This window comes from Nilaparvata lugens, chromosome 2, assembly GCF_014356525.2.
Source record: "Nilaparvata lugens isolate BPH chromosome 2, ASM1435652v1, whole genome shotgun sequence".
Taxonomy (NCBI): Eukaryota; Metazoa; Arthropoda; class Insecta; order Hemiptera; family Delphacidae; genus Nilaparvata; species Nilaparvata lugens.
Window position 1 is genome coordinate 56,047,638 of NC_052505.1, and position 16,698 is coordinate 56,064,335.

General features: G+C 34.0%; 1 protein-coding gene across 1 annotated transcript in view; it reads left to right on the plus strand.

Annotated features, from left to right (window-relative positions):
• LOC120349555 overlaps window positions 1-16,698 on the plus strand; it is a 104,080-nt gene that overhangs the window by 34,011 nt on the left and 53,371 nt on the right. The window contains exon 2 of the mRNA XM_039419911.1: window positions 3,361-3,445. Coding sequence (XP_039275845.1) covers window positions 3,361-3,445 — 85 coding nt within the window. The remainder of the gene's footprint in view (window positions 1-3,360; window positions 3,446-16,698) is intronic.

A 16,698-nucleotide genomic window follows, 5' to 3' on the forward strand; every position in this document is an offset into this window, starting at 1 on the left:
CAGTTACACGGCAGGAGCTTATTGAGGTGGTGGGGAGCATCGAGGGCAACTCTGCGCCGGGCTGGGATGATATACCATCAAAATTTATCAAATCAATATTGCCACTTTGATTACTCTCTTGCTTTATATAGTTAACCTCAGTGTTTATTTGACAGAGGCTGGCTCAAACAGCACCCTGGTTTGTGGACTGTATCGATTACATTGAGAACTTTTTGGGGTTGTCTGGCGTCGGGTAGCAAGTTGAACAATTTAAATGGCTAAGTGCACAATAACATAGGCCTACCTCCATGTCCAAATCCTCCTTGCTTCTAGAATCCCGGGTCCAGATCACGATACGAGACGAGACGACACTTGTAATAAATCACTATAAATAATCAATAGATCACTTTGCAAAAATCGACATTACGAGAAGTGAGCTGTTCAATTGGCTGTCAATCGGCAACTGGCAGCGATTATGCTATGCGCATCACCCTTCAATTGCCCCCTCCACCATACAATGCCAGACAACAAGGCAACATTGATATAACGTCCATACATTCCTCCCACCTTGGAAGAACTTCAAATAACAAAAAAAAAAAAACATAAACCACCTATTACGAACCCTACTAGGGAAACTGGAAAAAAAAAATATCTCCAATCCTCAGGGGCCATTGAGGAGACTTATACAAAAGAAGTAGGAGGCCCACGAAAAGGGGAGGAAGGGACGAGAAATAATGACTCTATACAACCACTATGGATGAAAACACGAAACAAAGCAACTTGGGAACCTTCCCCACATGTAAAACGAGAAATAAAAAACTATCCAACAAAACTTATTGATGTTCCCTTTAATAAGGCCTAATCTTCATCAATAGGGAGGAGACATACCCTATTGACAGCCCTAGTGAGACTTCCTTTTGCAGTCTGTACCTCCACCACTCTCACAATTCCATCCTGTCCAGGGAATATCTTCGTTATTCGACCAAGCCTCGAGTGAAGAGGGAGTAGGTTACTTCCCTTTAAGAGAGCCATACGTCCAATGTTAACATTACTATGTTTTCTGTACAATTTTGTTCGGGTTTGCAAGCTAGATACATACTCCAATTGCCAACGTTTCCAGAATGAGGATACAATTCTTTTAAGTAAACTTCATTGATTTCTCAAGTTCACCGATTGAATTGATTTCTCTGAGTCTTTACTCTGTGTTGCTAGAGTAATTTTTCATGCTTCCAATTCAATCTGTTTGAAATTTTCATCATCATTACCGTGGGTTTAGTGTGGCCAGCACTCCAGTGGTTTGTCTAACCAATCAGAACCATTCCACCACAGAGAATTACCAATTAATTCATTGAGCAATAGTCCTCGACTAGCACAATCAGCTGGATTACATTCAGTTGACACATATCTGAATTGCTCTGTAGACAGGTGTTCCTGTACTTGACTTACACGATTTGCCACAAACCTAGCCCAACGATGAGGTAAAGACCGAATCCAACTCACTGCCACAGTTGAATAAATCCAAGCTGCAATATAATCTATGTTTATAATTTTTGAAAGATCATTGAAAAATGTGTTAAATTCCAGCTTGCTGATTACTTGGAGCATGTGAAAATAATATCAGATCTTCAGTTCGGTTTTAGAAAGGACAGAGCATGTCTCATGCATTTTTTGAGTTTTTTTAAAAACATAGCTAAGGAGATTGGAGATAGGAGACATGTCCTGGATACTTTCCTGGACCTAGCTAAAGCATTTGACTCCATAGATCGACGTGAGTTAATTTCAAAATTGCATTATATAGGTGTTAAATCATTGGAGTGGTTCATAAGCTACCTGGGGAACCGCATCCAATACATTAGTATAAATGGCATTACCAGTGAAAAGGCTAGAATCGACTATGGAGTGGTTCAGGGAAGTACACTGGGGCCGCTTTTGTTTCTGATATACATCAATAATTTAGAGAAGGTTTCCAGGAGGGGCAGGTTGTTCTTTTTCGCTGATGACATGGTGGTGGTGTCGTTCAGCTGCACGTGGGACAAAGCTTACAAACAAGTGGGGGCAGACTTGGTCAAAATCAAATGCTGGTTGGAGCAGAATACCTCAACATTGAATATAGAAGAAACCAAGCATCTGCCAATATTTTTCAGAAGTGACAGTGACTCTGCTCCGAGACGACTGGCCCTCCACTCCTGTGGTGACCTGCAGTGGACTGCGGCAGCAATGTCATAGAGCATGTGGAACAATATACATTATTAAGGTGTGATAATTGATCATAAATTATCATAGAAAACTCATTTACGCCTTTTTGCAGCTTGGAGGGGTGCTGACCGTGGGTCAGTGTAGGACGGTTTACTTTGCCTACATGCAGTTGTTGTATGGTGTCCTGGTGTTAGGGGGGAGTCTCGGCCCCCTCGCTGCATCCACTAGCTGTCACACAGAGATTACTCATCAAAATAATTCTAAATAAAAATATCCGATTTCCTACTGAACAACTCTAGGCTACACCGAATTTCCTGTTCTTGACATAAGATAAATCTACATTAAAACTCTTCTTTTTTTTATCAAATCGTACAGAACAGAAATTTTTACACAGCTAAACCATTACTACCCCACTAGACATATGCTGAATTTTGGATTCAATACATCCACCTTTACATCGGTTGATCGATAATAACCCATTTCGTATTGCTCACCTACTTCATCACAATCTGCCAATCACGATAAGAGAGGCTGAGGGATGCAGTGTTGCTAACTACAAAAATAAAATAGTCACATGGTTGCTTGGAATTGGTCGGGAGGCATCAGAAGCCCTCATAAACTCACCTTATATGTTAGATCATGATTTAAACTCTGTTAACTCTGGTACTGTGATGCAGCACTCTGAACATTATAATAAGTAATTTAAAAACTTTAGGAGATAGGTACTCCAACAATATACTAGGTCTTTAATAAAAGAAACCCACAACATCATGCTCTTTTTATGAAAAAAAAAAACTATCAATGATTTATATTTTTTTTCTCAATATAACATATTTACAATATTCAAATAGTTTAGTGAGAATAATATTAAGGTAGAATTCTGCAGAATTTTTTTCTACAGTTATTATAGATAGGAATTCTTCCCCCACACATGGACTTATAGTCTATGTGGGGAAATATTTATTCCCTGAGAATATTAATTATTGAATTGTAATGTGAATGTTTTATTGATGTATTTTTGTTATGGAAATGAATTGAATTGAATCGAATTGAATTTCTCTGTCCGGAATTTTTTTCAATTAGAATATGAGGACAATACATTACAGTCCAGTCTAATCAGCTATTAATTAGTATGTTCTCATGAAATATTCTTAATTATATCTGAATCGTTTACTGTATTTGCAGAGGGTAAACTAACACTAGAAGCAATCTACAGTGACAAGGCAACCAGTCTATTTCAAGCAACCTCCCAGTACAATGACTACAACATGTAAGTATCAACTCTTCCACTATTGTAACCATTCCAACCATTGTATGACTATTAAATGAGAAGAACTTGTCAAAAAATCTATCCATTCCAACAATTTGATATATTTTATACATACTGGAAGTTCTGTGAACAGTAGACCTCACGCAGTTAAAGACAACTGCCTCCTGTAATACTGTCCATCAGAGTGAGTTATGTCCTGGCTTGATGTGTCGGTAAGATATCGGTGTGTGAACAGCACCGATGGGTTGGTGATTAGAAACAGAAATTTTACAAGTGGAGGACCGCGGGTGAATAAAAGAAAAGAGCTCTGTGATTATAAACGAAAACTCACTTGAAAAACTGAAGAAAATACAGTTGAAACCGGGGCTTCAAAGCAGCAATGATGGTGTAGCTTCGTGAACTTCATGCCAACTGAAACTGGAGGGGGAAGCTGCTTCTGGCTGCTTCCTTCTACGATGAAGAGGGAGGGGTGGGGGTAAGGAAGGAAATCACGATAACTGTCTTTACCAACCGCCCACCTAAAACTACATCGGAGTTTTATCGAGGAAAATGTAATTGTTTATTTGAGATTTAGCACATATGAATACAAAGCGGATATCACACATACGATGCACACAAAGAGACTGTTACATATATGATTGTTACACGAAGTGGGGTAGACGATAATAGAATATTTACACAAGATTCAGAAGGGGCTGCCGAGAATTAGACTACTGGCAACACTATAAGTTTGTTCACAGGTCGGATGAGCGTACTGCCGGCTGTGCAGATTAACGCTACTCTTATTATTTTGTCTTGTCCAGGTAATACTTTCTCAATTTTACCAATAGGCCATAGTGTAGGTGCAGTGTTCAAATGTTTTATAAGCACAATTTGTCCAACTTTGATGTTTTCTGTTGGAGTTTTCCACTTATTTCGTTGAATGAGTGTTTGTAGATACTCAGATTTCCATTGACGCCAGAACGACTGTACTAATTGACGCAGGTGAGTCCAACGTTGCCAATTTGAGGTGGAGTCATTTAGATGAAGCTCCACGGCCTGAAGCAGTGGTCGTCCAATCAAGAAATGACCAGGTGTCAATAGCAGTGTGTTTTCATTTGGGTCCAGGGAGGGTTCTAGCAGCGGACGGCTATTCATAATGGCTTCAATACGAGAAAAAACAGTGAAATATTCTTCCATAGTCATTGGTGTGTCACCAATCTGATTTTTTAATAGCACTTTGGCAGTTTTAACATTAGCTTCCCAAATTCCCCCAAAGTTTGGGGCAACTGGTGGATTGAAGTGCCAAGTTACCTCACGTTGGACAAGTCCATTCAATATCTCAGTATTATTATCAGACAGAAATTTGGAAATATCTGAAAAGTGTTCAGCGGCTCCAACAAAATTTAAACCGTTGTCAGAGTACATATGCGATGGTAGACCTCGGCGTGATGTGAATCTGTCAAATGCAGCTAGAAAGGCCTCAGTTGTTAATTGTGACACGTATTCCAAATTAATCGCTTTTACAGCTAGGCAAATAAAAAGTGCGAGATAGCCTTTGTATTATTTCGTCTTTTTTAGTGGGCTGCATTTTGTATAGAAAGGACCTGCTAAGTCAATGCCAACATGGGTGAATGGGAACGATGCGCTAACACGAAAGTCTGGAAGATCAGATATCACTGGCTGATTAGGTTGGGCTCGCATACGAGTGCAGTGGACACAATTACGTATTTGGCTTCTTATCAGGTTATGCGCCGAGATGATCCAATACTTGCGTGCAACTAGTGATTGAGTGGTGTGAGGGCCAACGTGGTGATGATCTCGGTGCATCTGATCGCAGATGAGGGTGCTGAGGTGAGATGATTTCGGCAGCAGCAGTGGATGACGGCTGTCATACGGAAGACAGGATCGTTTGAGACGTCCACCCACCCTGAGAGAACCGTATGGATCGATGAATGGCGCTAGAGAGTGTAATTCTTGCGGCGGGTTTTCTCCCTTGTTGAGAAGCTTGAAAGTGTCAATGAAATAGAACTATCGAGTAAGTTTGACAATACTCAATAGTGCTGCATGACATTCAGCAACAGACAGATGCGGAGAGGTGAGGCGCGCCGGTTGTGCTCTATGGCTGCGAAGATTGTGCCTGTGTGTTTCCTTCAGCTTACAATTTTTTATGAAGCGCAACACAAACGCAAATATACGTGTTGCTTTGTGAAGGTTGAAATTTTTTTCAAAGAACTTAAGAGCGTGAGACTTCTCAACTATTGTAGTTGTGAGAATTGAAAGTTGAGGTTTCAATTCCGAGACGTCTTCAATCCTATCAACCTCTGATATAATCAATTTCTCAAATTGCACGTGGAACGATTGATGTCCATGCCACCACAAGGAGTTTTCTACAATATCTTGTGCTGAGATACCTCTCAAGGCCAGATCCGCAGGGTTTCAATCAGTAGGTACGTGAAACCAATTTTCTGGTGATGACAAATCAAGTATTTGTGTGACTCGGTTGCTCACATAGATCTTGAGTTGATGAGTTGGAGTTCTGAGCCAATTTAATACTAATTTTGCATCAGAGTACAGCCGTGTATTGGAGATACATTTTTCGAACTGAGGTAGAACAATTTTATATAATTTTGACAGCAATAGAGCACCGCATAATTCCAATCTTGGAATAGTAAGAGTTTTTACAGGTGAGATTCTTGTTTTTGCCATGATAAGATTCATTGATATGAATTGAGTGTTTGAAGAGATATGAATATAGACGCATGCACCATAACCTTTTTCTGATCCATCACAAAAACCGAGTAATGATACACTCACGTGTGTAGTGTCAATGTGACAAGGAATGTGAACGTTGGTGAGTGACAAAATTGTACTTGATATACAACTCCACTGACAGGTTAAATCTTAATGGATTAAATCACTTAATGGATCATCCTAATCGAGATTAGACAACCAAAACAGCTTCAAAAAATACTTGAATAAGAATACAACGGGAGATAACAGCCCAAGCGGGTCAAACAATTTGGCTGTGTATGACAGTATTGTGCGTTTTGTCGGTTTTTCAATGAATGGTGTGACTGCGTATGGAAAGGCATCTGTTGATGGATTCCAACGAGAACCAAGTACTTTAATTTGTTGAGTGGTATCAGAAAAGGCAAGGGGATTTTCTAACATTTCATCAGGAAATTCTTCAATTGCTTCTCTCACGTTAGATGACCATTTTCGCAGTTGGAGTTCACCCTTCAGCATCAATTGATTGAGTTGTGAGATAAGTGATTTAGCTTCACTCAAACTGGAAGCGCCACTAACCACGTCATCGACGTAAGTATGCTGATGGATGACATTGACAGCCAAAGAAAATTCGGTTTCATAATCGCTGGCTAATTGAAGCAATGTTCTTCGAGCAAGGAAACTACTTGAAGTCATACCATACGTGACAGTATTGAGTTGAAATTCTATCAGTTCTTCTTGTGATGTTGGTCGATAAAATATGTGCTGAAAATTACGATCAACTTCTCTCACTGATATCTGCCTGTACATCATTTTAATATCTGATGTAATTGCCACTTTGTGAGTTCTGAAACTTAATAAGATATGACTAAGCTCGTTTTGGAGCTTGGGGCCTGGTAAGAGAGATTCATTGAGCACTTCTCCATTGTTACAAGATGCTGATGCATTGAAAACGACACGTAACTTAGTTGTGGAGCTGTCTGCCTTTTGAACACAGTGGTGCGGTATTACATATTTAGACGAAGTTAAAGCTCTGGACATGTGCTCCAACTCAATATACTGACTCATGAAATCGTGATATTGTTTGCTAACAGAGTTGTCTGATGCTAGTCTTTTCTCAAGTGAGAGGAATTTTTTCATTGAAGAGTTTCGGTTTCCAACTGAAACCACATTCTGAGTTTTGAATGGTAACGCTACTTCATAACGACCTGAAGGCCACCGAGTTGTAGTTTCTGTGTATAGGTTTTCACAATACACATGAGACGGGTCTTCCTCAGCTTTGATAGATATCTCTTCGGTTCCCCAAAACTTTTGAAGCAACTGATTAACTGGTTCTACATAGGTTAGAAGGCTGGTAGCTAAATCTGATTGTGATGTGAGTTCATTAGAATTTATTTTTCCAATGATAACATGGCCAAAAACCGTGCTCAAGGCTCCTGGAGAATTTTGATAAAACTTTGTGACTTCGTGATCTTGAGCACATAGATTATGAAGAAATGAGCCAGCTCCTATGAGCAGATCAATTTTACCTGACACATAGAATTTTTCATCAGCCAATTTCAGACTTGAAAAATGCTTAAAATCTTCAGCGTTCAATGAAACAGAGGGTTGATTACATGTTATGACTGATAGCACTGTAGCTTTAGTATTCAACTTGAAATTCGGCTGAATCTGTGAAGAGATAGTTAAGTTAACCTCGCCCATTGTACTTGTTGTTTTAGTACCGATGCCAATGAGTTTTTGAGATGAATAAGTAGATTTCAAATTCAATTTATTTGCTAGCTCCTTTGTAACAGCGGTTATTTGTGAAGCTGAGTCTAGAATAGCTCGCGCAATATGTGGCTTATTGAAAGAGTTGAAAACAACAACATTAGCGGTGCCAAGTAGACATAGAGATGATTCTGAAATGGATAGACTTGAAGTGTTACACACAAAGGTGGCAGGGGTCTTTTCCTTCTGAGCATGCAATAATGTATGGTGGTTACTAGAATTGCATAGTTTACAAGTTTTTTGTGACTTGCACTGAACACGATTATGAGTTCCAAAACATTGAAAACATAGATTTTTTTGTTTGAGGAAATCATACTTTTGATCGACAGACAAATTGACAAATTGCTGGCATGAATAAATACTATGATCCTTTGATCCACACACAATACACTGAAGCGGTTTTAACTTGACAATTTGATTAGGTTTGACAGTTGAAGAATTATCACTTGCAACTAGTGAAAATCTCTTATCAGATTTATTTTCATTTGAGCGAGTAGACTTAGATTCAATATTTCTTGCGGATTGAAGTGTAGTTGAAGGGTTCACTAACTCATACATACGAGTTTTAGACACTAAAAAGTTCATTAGGTCTTCATATTCAGGAATGACATCAGCTATCTTACTTTCAAACTCAAGTCGGGTTCGTTTATCCAAATGGTTTAAACACAGCGATAACAGAATAAAGTCACTCAAATCGGGAATCTGCTGTGTTTTGAGAGCAGAAATACAAACAGAATGAGTGTCAACAAATGTTCTTAATGACAAATAATCGGGCTTATCTATTTGCTTAAACTCTAGTAACTGATCGATGTAATACAAACATAATCTTCTTGGATTCGAGTATCTGTCACACAACTGAGTGTAGGCGATAAGATAATTTTCATTTGATAGAGACAAATGAGCTATCATTTGAGCGGCTGAGCCTGACACATTGGATTTCAGATAATGAAATTTTTCCATATCTGAAAGTGATCTATTCGTATGAATAATCGCATTGAACATGTTCAAGAACTCGATCCATTGTTCAATATTGAATTTAAGCAGCTTTATTTGTGGTAAATTGATGTTAGAACTAGGATTGGTCTGCTGTACAGTTTCAATTGTTGGCTGTTTACAAAATGAAGTGTACCATCCATAGAGTTCAAGAAACTTCTCGCCCATAACATCATAATTCTCATCAACTGAATCAGTTAATAAAGCAAGTTCTGTGATGTTGTCTTGGATTGATTTGAATGTTAGAAAATCATTTCTTGAATCTAGAATCATACGCTCAAAGGGATTTTTTGATAAGGATTTGATTGCTGACTCTATTTTGATAATAATTCTGTTTCTTTTTATTGTTGAAAGCTCCAACTCCATAGTGGGATCCTTATCTTTGACTGTAACATTAATATTAGTTTTCTGGGTGGTTGCATTTTGAGTTGTATTGTGTAAAATACGCGATTCAGTAAGCGAGGTATCTCCATGGTCTGACATTGTGAGTTGAGGTTAACATTTAAAAACATCTAAATAACACGACACGTATAGACACTGACAATGAGCGGAATGCATTTCCAAAAAACACTGATCTAATCCGGCCCGATTAGGACCAAAATGGTGATTAGAAACAGAAATTTTACAAGTGGAGGACCGCGGGTGAACAAAAGAAAAGAGCTGTGTGATTATAAACGAAAACTCACTTGAAAAACTGAAGAAAATACAGTTGAAACCAGGGCTTCAAAGCAGCAATGATGGTGTAGCTTCGTGAACTTCATGCCAACTGAAACTGGAGGGGGAAGCTTCTTTTGACTGCTTCCTTCTACGATGAAGAGGGAGGGGTGGGGGTAAGGGAGGAAATCACGATAACTGTCTTTACCATGGGTGTTTGGGTTGTATCGATAATAATTATTAATATAAATTATAAGTATCAGCATTACAATGCTAATAATTTGCTTCAAACAACTATGCTACCATTATCAAAAGCTTACCGAGTTGAAAGCAGAGAAAAGTTGGGGGAAATAATAATTGACCAAGCAAAGTGATGTCTAAGACTCAAGTCGACAATTTTGCATTTCTCTTTATATGTTTGTATGTTTATATGCTCCAAATCTACGGCGAAACGCGCAATAGATTTCCATGAAATTTGAGAGGTATGTTCCTTCCTAAATCATGCATCGATGTATATACAAGGTTTTTGGAAATTTCGCATTTGACAGATTATACAAAAGGAAAAAGAATCTCCTTCAAACGCCAATATTACCGTAAAAATTAGACTAAAGGATTTTATTCATCATATATCAGCTATTGAGTGGATTATTAATTGCATGCAATTGATATTTCAATATAACTTAGTGAAAAATCAGCTGTCTTGTGGACTATTCATTGCATGCAATGACTCATGCAATTAATAACTGAAAGTAAATATAGTATTTTCTCTCGACTTTTCTCTGCTCTCAATTCAGACTTACCTGTTGCTAGTATGTCTTAAAGGAGATTAGCTTTTGATGTTGGCCTTCTATGATACAACCCCAACATTCATTAGCCGTTTTCACACCGATATCCCAACGACTCAACATACAGACAGAATTTACTCTGATGGACAGTATAAGAGGAGGCTTTAGTTTAAAACTGTGCAAGATCTACTGTTCACAGAACTACTAGTGATGCTACTTTAAGCTATCAATTGCATGCTTCATTACTTGCAGTTGATAGTCCACAAAACAGCTGATTTTCTACCAAGTTACATTGAGATATTAATTGCATGCGTCATAGCATGCAATTGGGCTAATTGACCAAGCAAAGTGAGGTCTACGAGTCAAGTCAACGGTTTTGCATTTATCTTTATATTCAATATCGGGGCACCGAGTTTCGCTGGATATTTTTATTCATCGATAAACAGAACACAATTATTATCCTCTATAGTCCATTCAAGGAAAGGTTATAGAAGGAAAAGTTGGGAAGACAATATTTGACTTCGCAGTTCTGTTTGGGATAGTAAGGAAGTTAACATATCAAAAGTCCCCACCCCTAACAATTGTGTCAAGTGGGTGGGGGTGGTTGAAGGTACCATTTTTTGGTTTCTTGCATGAAACTCAAAAACTATGTATCCTAAGGACTTGACTGTGTCATATAACCAATTAAAGCTCACATAATTCTCTACAATATTCATTTCACAATTTATTTTTATATCCTCTCTAGTTTTCGAGATAATTATCCACTCTTGAAGGTGTGAAATTTTTGAAGAGTAACGTATGCCATCAATTTTTTCCTATTTTTGTTCTTATAACTTTTTGAAAATCTATGGGAAAAATCCATGCTGATCCATGATGAGCTTATAGAGCATTGAATTCTCAATTTGATGTATAATTCCAGACTTTTACGAATTTCCCTGCATCTTTTGCAGCAGCTTTAGTGATGCGTGTGGAATCTCCATTTTTGCAACAATATACCAATTGACAAATGAATTTGAAGGAGATGTTCCAAACAAAACCTTTGACTTTGCAGCTTTGTTGAGACTAGTTAAGAGGAGAACATATCAAAAGTTCCCATTCCTAACTCATGTGCTAGGGGGATGGTTTAAAAGGGGTCAATGACAAACAAGGTAAACGACAGAAAAGTCCTGCAAAAGTCTAGACTAACGATGGTAGAGACCTGTGACATCTGAGGCCAGCGATGGTAGAGGACTCCTGGAAAAGTGGCCTCAACTGTCCTCTGCGAATGAGCAGAATGGCAGACAGCACTAAAAGAATTATCATTTTCTTAATCAGTATGGATTTACTAGCTATTGAATAATAAATTATATCCCATTATTCCTTCCATATAAGGAATAAATATTGCAACTTTACAGCTGTGAAGCTCATGATCAACCTCAGCTGCTTCTTCATAGAAATAAATTTTCAAACTCGTAAATAACTTTTTGATACTTGGATTACAAATTCTCAGTTCATTATGGATGTGGGATATTATTCTACAAATCCATATCCTGTTACAAATCAATAACTTTTATTAATTTCACACATTCACATTTTACATTTTCTTGATCTATACATTGAGCTTTTCTCGTAAAAACTAGATTGTTTATTTATTTCATCAATGATGTTGCTTATGGAATGAATCACATGATTACTTTCATATAATGATAACATCATACGTCAAAATAGAATGAACATAACTACAATCTCATATCCTACACTCGGCCATTCTGACAAATTGGCTTGCCCTCAAGCCATGGAATAAATGAATATAGAAAGGATTACAAACATAAACCGAACATGGAAAATAAAACAAACATAAACAAAACACACACAATGAAACGAGCGTGAACAAAACATAACACTGCATAACATGCAACACTGCTTGATAAAACTGACTTTCTTTGGCTGTTGGGGTACTTTGAATTGCTTTTTCATTAATTTTTTCCCTTTATTGAGTGAGCATCAACTCATACATATTCTTCATTCCATAATATTATTCCAATCAATTTCACAGGAGTCCAGACATGTTGCTGCTGTTCTGGTCACTTTCAAGCAGCAAATATCAGTTCTCTGTCAGCCTCCTCCCAGTGGCCAGTCTCCGATGCTAGCTTTATAGCTAGCTTTATATTCCTCACGAACTCCTCTACTGGTGGACTGATGCATTGCCTGTGACTGGTTTTATCAATGATTGTTATGACAAGTCTCTCCTGGCTCAAGTTTGTCCTGCTGCTGGTTGTGGTAGAGCACCCCTTCCAACCTCAGCTTCCTCCCTGAGAGAGTAGAGGTCACTGGCCATCTGGTTCCTCTCATCTAACAGTCAAGATATGTGGTCTTGCATCTCCTGCAGCTCTGGTGATGTCTCATTGTTAGCCACCTCTGCCTGATTGGTCGGCGTTCCTCGTGGATCAGTTGACATTGTTGCAGCCACCCCACACATGTATCTATATGGTTGGGATATTCTAACTATATTATCAATATAATATTAACAGAACTGAGTATTCTAGAGTGATAATTATCTCAATTATTATGTCATCAATTTATTTATGAATAAACTGAATTCCAAATAAGGAAGATGAGATCATCAGTTCTCCCAACTAGATATTATGAATGATATTATGACCTCCATTCACTTTCTCACTCTGAGTGAAGCATTCACAGTGGAAAAAAATTATTCTCTTGAACAAAATTCGAAAAGGGAGCCTGCCCTAGTCTGCCAAAAATATCTTTTCAAGACATAATTTCCCTTGCTGGTCACTCGGAAAATCACACCACTATTCAGAGAGAGAAATTAGATGAGAAATTGACTAAAGTTAGAAAGAGACAACAGCTAGAGCGGCCTGCACTGTCTGGCTTCATACTGCTGACTCCTTGTTCATTGTACAATGCACACTAATTTCTTCAATACTGATTCCCAATCTATCACAATAAAAATATGAAAATAAGAAGATATAAAAATATAGCAAATAAATATATCAATATATAAAAATATGAGATTATAAAATATAAAAATATGAAAATATTTTTTTTAAAAATAAATACACATTTTGACACATTGACACATTCTATTTACTATTGTGCCTCTCAGTCCCAGCTTCCGAATTACTGTTTCCAACACCAGATTGCTTAATTGGCATTATTCCATTATCATTATCATGGAAAAACGATAGCAAGAGAAGATATCCCATGGTATAGGTCCTTTATGTTCCAAATTCAAGCCGTCTACTGTCTATTATTACTGTTATGGCAGTGTGAAAGTGTAAAAACGGTGAAAGTGTAAATACCATACAGTATGAGAGACTACCAGCGTCACATAGCTTCACGAAAAATAACTACTAGGACTATCGGATTGAGTTAACACAAGGAATTTGGAACACAAGGAATTTGGAACACAAGGCCATAATATAACATTACACATGAGATATATTCTCATGCTATCTTTTCTCTATGCCATTATCAAACTACTCTCCGCAACTTTGATCATTCATTGTTCATCATGGTATGTTTCCATGATGCTTTCAAGCTTAAATAAATCAAAAACTCTTACCGATGGAATACAGTTGGTTTCTACACTGGATTCATAGATTATCTAGGACGATTGTTCCTAAAATGACAATCTTAGATTGAATCACCCGACAGTAATTTAACAGAGTTAGGAAAAGAATTCGTTTTATTGCCGGAGCAGGCTTTCAGTTTGTTTGTTGTGAAATTCGAGATACGTATATACGGCTGTGAGTGAAAGAGAAAGAATGATAGAGAGGAGAGGAGAGAATGAGAGAGAAAGTACAGAGATGCAGAGAGTAACAGGAGGTTTTAGAGATAGCAGAGTGTCTTAGGGAGAAGAGAAAGGAAGAGGACTAGGTAGAGGATAGATAGTTAGTCCATATTTTACACTTAACAGATATTGTTGTTTGGCGAAGTTGAAGCAATAAGAAAGATTTCTTCCACTTGACTCGGAACAGTTTTCTGAGAAGAGAGGTAAGAAAAGGGCGTGACAGATGGAAAAAGAATAGAAAAGAGAAGAGGGATAAGATAGAAGAAAGAAAAAACTAGAAATGAGATAGTTTTTCTGGTTGTATGAATTTCAATATCTGCTGACTCTCAAGCTAAAGTATAGTAACCAAAATATATGAGCTGAAGGATATGAGGATGAAATGTAATTCTAATCAGGATATAACAATATTGTTTTGTATCGAAATGAAAAGAGGAGAAAGAAAGGAAATAGTAAAGAGGAGATAGTGGAGGAACAAAGGAGATTCCTCGAATTCTCGGTATTGGATTGTCGCGTTCAGCTACATTCAATTTGCAGGAAAAGCCAGGACACTATTCAAGATCAATAGTATACTTGACCACCATTTTCGGGAATCACATTCCTTCCAATAACGACAATAAAATGCATGAAAAAATTTATTTATTAGACAATGACCATAATAGAATAATAAAAATATCAGGTGGGGTAGAATAATGACTCTAGTTTATAAATATGAAAATATAAAAAATATAAAAATAGAAATATAAAAATATGAAAATATAAAAATTAAAAATATAAAATATAAAATATAAAATATAAAAATATGAAAATATAAAATATAAAAATATGAAAATATAAAATATAAAAATATGAAAATATAAAATATAAAATATAAAATATAAAATATAAAATATAAAATATAAAATATAAAATATAAAATATAAAATATAAAATATAAAATATAAAATATAAAATATAAAAATAAAAATAAAAATATAAAATATAAAATATATAAAAATATAAAAATAAAAAATATAAAATATAAAATATAAAATATAAAATATAAAATATAAAAATATAAAATATAAAATATAAAATATAAAATATAAAATATAAAATATAAAATATAAAAATGAAAATATAAAAATATGAAAATATAAAAAAATATATAAAAATATGAAAATATAAAAAATATAAAATATAAAAATAAAAAATAAAAAATATAAAAATATGAAAATATAAAATATAAAAATGAAGAAATATAAAATATAAGAAATAAAAATTAAAAATATGAAAATTTAAAAATATGAAAATATAAAAAATATATAAAAATATGAAAATATAAAAAATATAAAAATATAGAAATATAAAAATAAAAATATAAAAATATGAAAATATAAAATATAAAAATGAAGAAATATAAAATATAAGAAATAAAAATGTAAAAATATGAAAATATAAAAATATGAAAATATAAAAATATGAAAATATAAAATATAAAATATAAAATATAAAATATAAAAATATGAAAATATAAAATATAAAAATATGAAAATATAAAAATATTAAAATATAAAAATATAGAAATATAAAATATAAGAATATAAAGATAAAAAATATAAAGATATATAGAAATATAAAATATAAAAGAATAAAAATATAAAAATATGAAAATATGAAAATATAAGAATCTAAAAATATAAAATATAAAAAATATAAAAAATATAAAAGTATAAAAATATAAAATATAAAAATATGAGAATATAAAAATATGAAAATATAAAAATGTGAAAATATGAAAGTATAGAAATATAAAAAAATATAAAATATAAAAATTAAAAATATAAGAATATAAAAATATAAAAAAAAATATAAAAAAATATATAAAAATGTAGAAATATAAAATATAAGAATATAAGAATTGAAAAATATAGAAATATAAAATATAAAATATAAAAATATGAAAATATGAAAATATTAAAATATAAAAATATGAAAATATAAAATATAAGAATATAAAAATATGAAAATATAAAAATAAAAAAATATAAAATATAAAATATAAAAATATAAAAATATAAAATATAAAATATAAAATATAAAAATAAAAATATAAAATATAAAAAAAAAAATATATAAAAAATATAAAAATATAGAAATATAAAATATAAAAATATGGAAATATAAAATATAAAAATATAGAAATATAAAATATAAAATATAAAAATTCAAAAATATGAAAATATAAAAATAAAAATATGAAAATAAAAATATGAAAATATAAAATATAAAATATAAAATATAAAAAATAAAAATATAAAAATATAAAAATATGAAAATATAAAATATAAAAAATATAAAAATATAGAAATATGAAAATATAAAAATATGAAAATATGAAAATATAAAATATAAAATATAAAAAATAAAAATATAAAATATAAAATATAAAAATATAGAAATATGAAAATATAAAAATATGAAAATATGAAAATATGAAAATATAAAATATAAAAATAAAAATATAAAAATATGGAAATATAAAATATAAAAATATGAAAATATAAAATATA